The following is an 8899-nucleotide window of genomic DNA, read 5'->3' as shown; positions in this document are numbered from 1 at the left end:
GAAAGCAATACCCAGATAGTGTTTATCTTTGCAACAGGTGCAAATATCTCATCATAGTCTATGCCATATGTCTGGGTGAACCCCTTCGCTACTAAGCGTGCTTTATACCGGCTTACTGACCCATCTGGATTATGCTTCACTGTAAACACCCAACGACATCCTACAGTCTTCTTGCCATATGGTGGAGGTACAAGCTCCCAAGTATTGTTCTTTTGTAATGCTTCCATCTCTTCCTCCATTGCTTTCCTCCATTTTGGATCTCCCAATGCATCATGCACTTTGTTAGGTACTGATACAGTAGATATTTGATTCATAAATGACTCATATGACTTAGATAATCTTTTGGTAGATATAAAATTCGCTACCGGATACTTGGCTTTAGTCTGAAGGGTAGGTTCATATCTTTTTATTGGTTGACCCCGAGTAGACCTATTTGGCAAAAACATATTGTCTACTATTAGCTCTAGAATGACTAACCTCAGGTGAGTGATTTTCTGTAGCAGGAGAGCATTGGTTAGAGGTATAAATAGTTGTACGGGAGTCATGAGGAGCAGTTGTGTTGCCAGCTTCTGGTGCCTGAATCTCTTGAGTGACGACCTCAAGTGGTGCCTGTGTGGCTTTGGTAATCTCAACGGAACCTATTACCATATCAACTGACTCACTTGTCTCCCCCTCTCCATGATACAACTCTTCAAAAAATGAATTCTCCCGTTGAAGAGCAGTATCAGAAGAGGGAAAATAACTCATGTCCTCAAAAAAGGTAACATCAATAGTGACATAGTACTTCCGAGTATGGGGATGATAGCACCGAAACCCTTTCTGATGTCCTCCGTACCCAACAAACACACATTTAATCGCCCGGACATCTAACTTAGAACGCTGATGTGGTGGAAGATGAACAAAAGCAACACAACCGAAAACATGAGCAGAAAGATTATGAAAAGAGGGTAATGAGACATGAGATGCAAGCACCTCATAGGGAACTTTCCCTTGAAGGACACGAGAGGGAAGACAATTAATAAGGTAGGCAGAAGTAATGACAGCATCACCCCAAAGGTATTTAGGCATGTGGGCACTAAAAAGAATACACCGAGCCATGTCAAGTAAATGACGATTTTTTCTTTCAGAAACCCCATTTTTCTCAGGTGTGTAAGGACACGTTGTTTGATGAATAATCCTGTGTGTGTTAAAAAACTCATGAAAGTGATGATTCACATATTCCCCCCCCCATTATCAGAACGAAGAACTCGAATGGTGGCATTATATTGTGTTTGGACAGAGGTATGAAAGGCACAAAAAGCTGGAAAAACCTCATCTTTATTTTTAAGAAGAACAATCCATGAAAGACGTGTGCAATCATCAATAAATGACACAAAATATCGCATGCCTGACACAGTAGACTCTTTAGAGGGTCCCCAAACATCAGAATGAATTAGTTCAAAAAGGAAGAAAGCTTGTAGTAGAAGTACTAGGTGAATAAGTAGATCGATGACTCTTGCCCAAAACACAGGTCTCACAACATAAAGAAGACTCGTCCACACTAATAAACAAAGTAGGCATAGATTTTTTTCATAACACTAAAAGATGGATGCCCTAAGCGACGATGCCATAACCAAACTTCACTTAGCTTGTCAGAAGTGAAGAGTAAAGCGGTCCGAGACTGTCCCCCTGGTTTTCCCCCTGCGTATGTTAGATCCAGATGAAACAACCGGCCCCTCAGATACCCCCGACCAATTACCTGTCCGGTGAGAAGATCCTGAAAGATCACATACATAGGAAAAAATGTTACAGAGCACTGAGCGTCAGCGTTCAATTGGGGAACAGATATCAAATGGTGAGATAAAGCAGGTACATAGAGTACATTGTGAAGCTCTATGGTTGGAGTAATACGAACGGATCCGGATCCTAACATGAGAAAAGCCTCACCATTAGCATTAGTAACAGAGGGTACGGGTGGAGGGGACAATACGGTGAAGTAAGATTTATCATAAGTCATATGATCAGATGCACCAGAATCAATAATCCAAGTATCAAAACTAACAGAGTGAGAAATATTGAAGGCCATACCAATTTGACTAGGGCCAACGATGGAAGCGGTAGGTGCTCCGCCAGCAGTATGATGATCATTCCCAACCACACTATAGATATCGGGTTCCGGAACTAAGTGAAGAGCTGCTCTTGCCTGGGGACGATGATTAGGCCTCTTGGGCCTAAGATGCGGATATAATTTCCAACAGGTCGCACGAGCATGGTTAGTATCATGGCAATAAGAGCAAGGAGGGCGAGGTTGATTCCCGAAACCTGGTGGTGGTCCTTGTCGATGAAGGGGAGTGGAAGTTACTTGCAGAAGGGGTGGTGCCGGAGAGCGAGCATGAATAGTAAGGCTGGAAATGACAGCCGGTGCCGGAAGAATACTCTCATGCTGAGACTCATCCTTTCGGATATAGGTGAAAGCGGTGAGTAGGCTAGGTGGTTCGGTCATTCGGAGCAATTCGCCTTTCGCACTGGTATACTTGGCATCAAGACCTTTTAGGAAATGGTGAACTCGTTCAAGCTCCTTCTCCTTGTGGTACCAAACAATATCCTCTTGATTTTTTATCATGCAAGGACGTTTCACATCAATCTCAGCCCAAATATTTTTTAGCTTGGTGAAATAATGCGCCACCGGTTGCCCATCTTGGTGTATGGCCAAAGATGTGCATAGTAACTCATGAACCTGTATGAAATCAGAGTCATTAGTATATAAGCCAGTCAATGTCTCCCATATTGCATGTGCAGTAGCACATGCCTCCACGAGATCAACTATCTCATCATTCATAGCTTTCCACAAGATGGACATGACAAGACCATCGTCGTCGCATTTGTTGTAGGCAACAATATCCTCAAGACTAGGAGCTTTAGTGACGCCGGTGACATGTCCCATCTTGTGCATGCCTCGAAGATGAGCAGCCATGAGTCGTTTCCATTTACGAAAATTGGTTCTGTTGAGTTTGGTGCCCCCAAAGGAACCACTATTAGAATTTTTGACAGATACTTCGAAGGTCGGAACTTCAGGGAGCTGAGAACCCTCAGTTTCATGTCCAGAACCCATTGAAAAAGAAACAATGTAGTTAGACAGCAAAAAACACACAAAAAATGAGAACAATCTGTCACCGGTGTACGTGCCCTGACAGTGAATATGCACCGACAAAATAGGGTGGACCGGGTCGGGTCGGGTGGACTGGGTCGGGTCGAGAGCGGGCCGGATCGAGAGCAGGCCGGGTCGAGAGCGGGCCGGGTCGGGTTGGATTGAGAGATAAATGTTAAGGTTTCTGAAGAAAATTTCGTGAAAGAGAGGAGAGAGAGGGACATCGTTGGAAATTGGTCTCGTCGATGGAGCAAGAGAGAGAGCTGAGGAGAGGCAGGTCCGAGAAGTGAGGGACCACCGGAGGAGGGCGTCTCGGAGAGACAGCGGCGGAGGAGCAGCGGTTAGATGAGGAGCATCGGAGCAGCGGGTCGATGAGGAGCAGCGGCAGAGCCGGAAGGACGGAGGGACAGTGGGCGATTAGCTCCGAGGAAGGTCGATGGCGACGTCGAGCGGCGAGCCCAAGTGCGGAGCGGCCAAGCAGAAGCAGCGGAGAGGCGCCGGAGATCGACCTGCCGGAAAAAAGGAGAAAGAACAGAGCAGGAGGCTCTGATACCAAGTGGTAAGATACCGATTGTTTTTCTTGAATTATTGATTTACATATACAGATTCAATGATATATATATAGACTAATTTACACTATATACTAATCTCTCAACTAATCACTCCACTACATATTGTTTCTTCCACTATCTCTTCATTCACCTACTACCATCCACTCACAGTCTGTGAATTAATCAAGTTAGCTGACAAGATGGATCGATAATTCCCCGGCCACGAGTTGAGAACTGGAAAACTTTTCTACTTCAAGTTGTGTGATTGAATAAATTGAAACCAATATGCGCCTTTGTTTATTTGTTCTTTCTATCTTTGTTGGATTGATGCATTTTGTTTGGTGTGTCGTGTGCTTCAATTTAGACATGTTCCATTGTATTGGTTTAATAAGCAAGACACTGAGAGGTTGTTGTAATGATGTTGCTCCATTGTTAAATCCAAACCGGTATATGAAAGTTTATTTATTTTATTATGATAGTATCGTGCATGTAGCCTAATTTTGTTTCATTTCTTATTGAATGTACAAATATGACAATTTTCCTCAAAACTGTAGTATTAAGTATAAATTATATTTTCCTAGCTTGTTAAGTAATGTGAAACATAACATAGAAGGCCAGGTAGCAGATCGATCACTTGGACTGTTGGCCAATGAACATAGAAGGAGGGCATCTCTGAAGTAGCAGAAATTGGTGGAGAACATATCTCACATCAGCACATGGTTCACAGAATAAACAAACGCAGCATATATCGCGACCAAGATTTACAGGTAGATCAATATAGTGTTAAACAGCGACAAGCGTGGCCCGTAGACCAACTGTACCGATATTGTCCAAACTTAGCCACCTCACAGGTGTTGGATTTTAATCACAAAAGGCCTCGGTACAATTGGTTATTATCCTCCCACTTATAAGCTTTATTTTCTCTGTCACTTTTTAGATGTGAGATCTCTCTTCTCCAACACGCCCCCTCACGTGCAACCTAATTTTTAGGTCTGCACGTGACAGATTAACATCCCACATACTGAAACGAAATAAACCAAGGTCCAGTAACCAACGACACTTGGTGACCATCGAATCGGAAACTCTCCGATAGGATGATAATGTCACTCATCTTGGGCCCATGACAAAGTGGCACCCAACTCTTGCCCACGACAGATTTGAGGCGCGACTGGAGAGGGACCCGCTCTGATACCATGTTAAACAGGGACAAACGTGGCCCGTAGACCAACTGTACCGATATTGTCCCAACTTAACCACCTCACAGGTGTTGAGTTTTAATCACAAAAGGCCTCGGTACAATTGGTTATTATCCACCCACTTATAAGCTTTATTTTCTTTGTCACTTCTTAGATGTGGGATCTCTCCTCTCCAACATATATTACCATTCTATGTGCAAGGTTTTCGTGTCGAACAGAATTAACTTTTTAAGAAATAGAAACGTGGAATATATATGGCCGTTGAGATTTAGTTTATATTTCTCAAGCACAACTGAAGATGAAAATCATTATGTGACTATGATTGGTATGAAAATGGTAGCATCATTAGCATGTATTGATCGAAGTTTTTCATTACTTATGACATATAAGGTAAGAGAACAACCTTAAATTTGCCGAACAATACTTGCTTTTTTAGTAAATGGATTGCATTAATTTCTTATTTGTAAACAAAATTTTGCGACGTGATGAAATAGAAGAAATCAGACTCATGAATCATAATCTTTTCCTCAGCTCTTCAAGTTGGAAAACATTTAAAATCACACTACAAATAAAACATACACCATCATTCACCCTTACACACAGTTGTTATTCTAATTGACGAGTTAAGAGACAGGCGTAAGTCTGATTCCGACCAATCTACAATCAGAGATCACTTGAACATGGAAGGAGGCATATTTGGAGGAGAAGTAGGCGGTCCGGTCCAACCTGTATATGTTTTCACACATGTACAGAACATATAAGGTGTCAGGCAATGATGATGATTACGAGACATTATAAGCTTGTAAGTTAAGTAAATATATGATTTGTCACTATAGATAGGATTACCTATAGAGGGGTTGAATCCTCTTGATTTGAGCTCAGAATACTCTTGGCAAAGGGCGCATGGTTCGCAGCAGTAGTTGACAAGGCAATCACAACAAGGGTCCTCAGGCAAACCAAATTTCTTGCGCAATTTGTCTCTGTACAAGCATGAGTAAAGCCAATGGCACTGAATTGTCATCAACAATCCATACACTATGCTATGCGCAAAGCATGCTGAAATATGGAAATATAAACTCTAATCAGTGTTGGCATATAACTCTAACCAGATCAGACACATAGAATTTGAGCTCTAAACTGTGACTTGCAAGAGAAGGCAGAGTTTGCATTCAAAATTGAAACTAGAATCTCTAAGTCACTTACATGTTCGTCCTTCATCCACAGTTTCTGCGATTCGGCCAAAAGTTATGCATGGGAAGAAACATGTTAAGCAACCTGCACCACAAAAGCAAATATTTCAGAGTTCAGAATGTAGAAGCCAACTAGATACGAAATTTTGGAAGATAAGAGTTTCTTCAAAGTAAACTAATAAAGAAGCAGTACAGGTAACAAAATTAGCATAACAGTGAATTGTTGCTTAAAGTTGATCTTACATGTAGTAACATCAGCTCCACAGTTACAAAGACCACCCATCCATTTGGACTGAAGAGCATAATCACCATTCCTATCTTCTTGGTTCAAATCAATACTCATATTATCACTATATGCAAGAAGATTAACTAGTATTCGTTAACTGCTGTAGAATAAGAGGTTCTTAGAATGCCATTATATACTACCATATCCAAGCCTAATGTTGAAATAAGGGTCTGGGAAACTTCGCTTATGAAATAGACTACTTGTATCTGCCAGGGTAGAGCAGGCCATGTTGTTATCAACTTGCACATTTTCCCCAACTTCTCGCTGTTTCTTCGAAAAGAGTAATAATCTCATCCCTTTCTGGACAACCAGAAGAGCTTCAACAAACGACACTTACAGCCTAACTAGCTTGAAGAAAAACATTTCTCTAACAATAAAAAATATATCAGACAAAAGTCAATTGGAATACTACATTGATTAGCTAGCCCTAGGGAAACAGTGGTTTGTTAACAAGTATGGTCAGCATGAGGAGCCTTGTTGGGTAGAAAAGGTAAGCCCAAAATGATTTGTTGCTATCTATTTGGATCATGATAATTATGTTGGAAGGACAATTGCAAGTTTCCCCAAACTAGGCCCAGTTCAAGGATCATCAACTCATTTTGATGCTGGTCAGTTTTACATTATAAACATAGATCACTGTCACTTAATCAATATACTCAGATCCACCCTAAACTAGCAGTAAAAACAACAAAGTGAGGTATATTGGTATAATGAAAATGTCCATTTCATGAAACAATTGCAAATGAGTACAAGATCAATCTGTGTCCTTTTAGCTTCTCAAAGCGCAAATTTTTTTTATTGAAAACTCACAACGGAACAAAGGGTTTCATAATGATACCAAAAGCTATTATCCAGTTCATTTGTAGAGCTGCTGTGGTTTTGAATACGCACGACTAGCCATAATCTGCAAAGTATTAGAGGTCATTTAATTAGGCATGGAAGGTTGTTGTGGAGCAGAAGTAGCAGCTGGTGGTTCAATCCAACCTGCACATTACAGTAGTGTCATTTGGTACCAAATTGATAAACACAAACCATAGCTCAATATTTACATGAAGGTATTGTTAATCTTGCAGTCCTCATAGTATTAGTTTAGAATTTTTTACCTTTGGAGGGTTCAGCATATTCTTGGCAGACCGTATTTTTGTCGTAATCTCGTTCTGTAGAAGAATGAGTAGAGCCAATGCAAATCTATCTTCATCAAACACCCATACCAAAAGCCGTGGCAGAAGCATTCTAACCACAGAAGAAGTATGGGGATCCCATTATAAAACAATCAGTATCTGATCAAGCATCATGAAATTTCTTCCAAATTATTTCACGACGTCACGTATACAATTGGTAAATAATTATATGTTTACACAGATTCAAGTATAGAAGTCTTGATATTTTTGCACAATTCATCGAGCACTCTATCTCCATTTAAATATTTGAAAATCCAAAGAACAACACACAAAATTGTTTGAAATTTCTTTGTTAATCGAAAATTGTAACTGATAGTAATCGCTCGACTTCACTGCAAGATCCCCAAGACCCGAACCTGTGGTTGAATCTATCATCTATGAGAACACTACTTTTGCCTAGTGGATGTGTGCTGAATTCATATATACATTATGGACCAAGGGAAGAAATGAAGAGTGTAGAGGAAATCTTTAGGAATTTATCACTTACTGAATTCCCCTTCATCCAACATCTCTGCAATTTTGCCGAAGGTGACACATGGGAACCAGTATGTTAAGCAGCCTAGGTAAACATCAAAACTTAGATAGATCAGTGCCTGCAAAATTATATGAGGACATACAAAACTGAAAAGCCCTCCACAGACCAAAAATAAAAACAGTAAATATATTTTACTTACATGTTTTGCAGTCTAGTCCTCTACAGCTAAAAAGCTTACTCGACCAATTGGAGAGGGTATGGCGATGAACTGCAGACATGTTCATATCAATCATATGTATTCTCACGGTGCAAAACAAACTAAGATTTTGGGAAAAACAGAAGAAGAGTGTGAATTTGGCCAAAAATCCCAAGATACTCCAGGGATTAGAGAATATACACAGATGAATGAGCTGTGATTATAAATAAGTACCGTCTAACTTTTGATTTCCTCATTAAATACTTCATCGAAAAACATCAATCTTCAGGATTCAAATTCACTTCATATTTTTGGAAATTGAAGATGTTAAGCATAAAACGCGTTGCATAGGATAAGATTTTTTTTTTTAAATTGAGATTTTTTGAAATGATGAATTGTTTTTTGAAATGACCAATTGACATGGCTTTTGTTAATAAGCAGAACGTTTCCTAATTGAAATGGTAAAATCTAGAAGCATATCAATTGCAAATTTTATTGTTTGTTATAGCTATACTTATATAAATTTTTTTTACAAGCTCAAAGTTTTGATGTTGAGTTATTTTGACATCAATCCCATTTTTTGAATTCAAACCCTAAATAACATTCAATGGTTTTTTAATTCTCGATATATCCGAACATGTGTTTATTTTTTTAGTCGTCATATATATTGCTAGAACAACGCCCAAAATTTGGCCTA

The 8899-nt window shown here is 40.0% G+C and overlaps 2 protein-coding genes across 2 annotated transcripts in view; one reads left to right on the top strand and one right to left on the bottom strand.

Annotated features, from left to right (window-relative positions):
* LOC126789913 (casein kinase 1-like protein 10) overlaps nucleotides 1–8899 on the top strand; it is a 308889-nt gene that overhangs the window by 137924 nt on the left and 162066 nt on the right. The gene's annotated exons all lie outside the window — the stretch shown is intronic.
* LOC126791010 (cell number regulator 10-like) lies at nucleotides 5545–6437 on the bottom strand. Its single transcript, XM_050517399.1, has 4 exons — nucleotides 6308–6437; nucleotides 6078–6149; nucleotides 5721–5930; nucleotides 5545–5600 (listed from the first exon to the last, which is right to left on the bottom strand). Exons 1-4 carry the CDS (start codon nucleotides 6405–6407, stop codon nucleotides 5545–5547), a joined length of 438 nt encoding a protein of 145 aa, XP_050373356.1. The 5' UTR covers nucleotides 6408–6437.

This window comes from Argentina anserina, chromosome 4 (genome assembly GCF_933775445.1).
Source record: "Argentina anserina chromosome 4, drPotAnse1.1, whole genome shotgun sequence".
Taxonomy (NCBI): Eukaryota; Viridiplantae; Streptophyta; class Magnoliopsida; order Rosales; family Rosaceae; genus Argentina; species Argentina anserina.
Note: the sequence above shows the minus strand (reverse complement) of the source record. Positions and strands in the feature narration are given on the sequence as shown.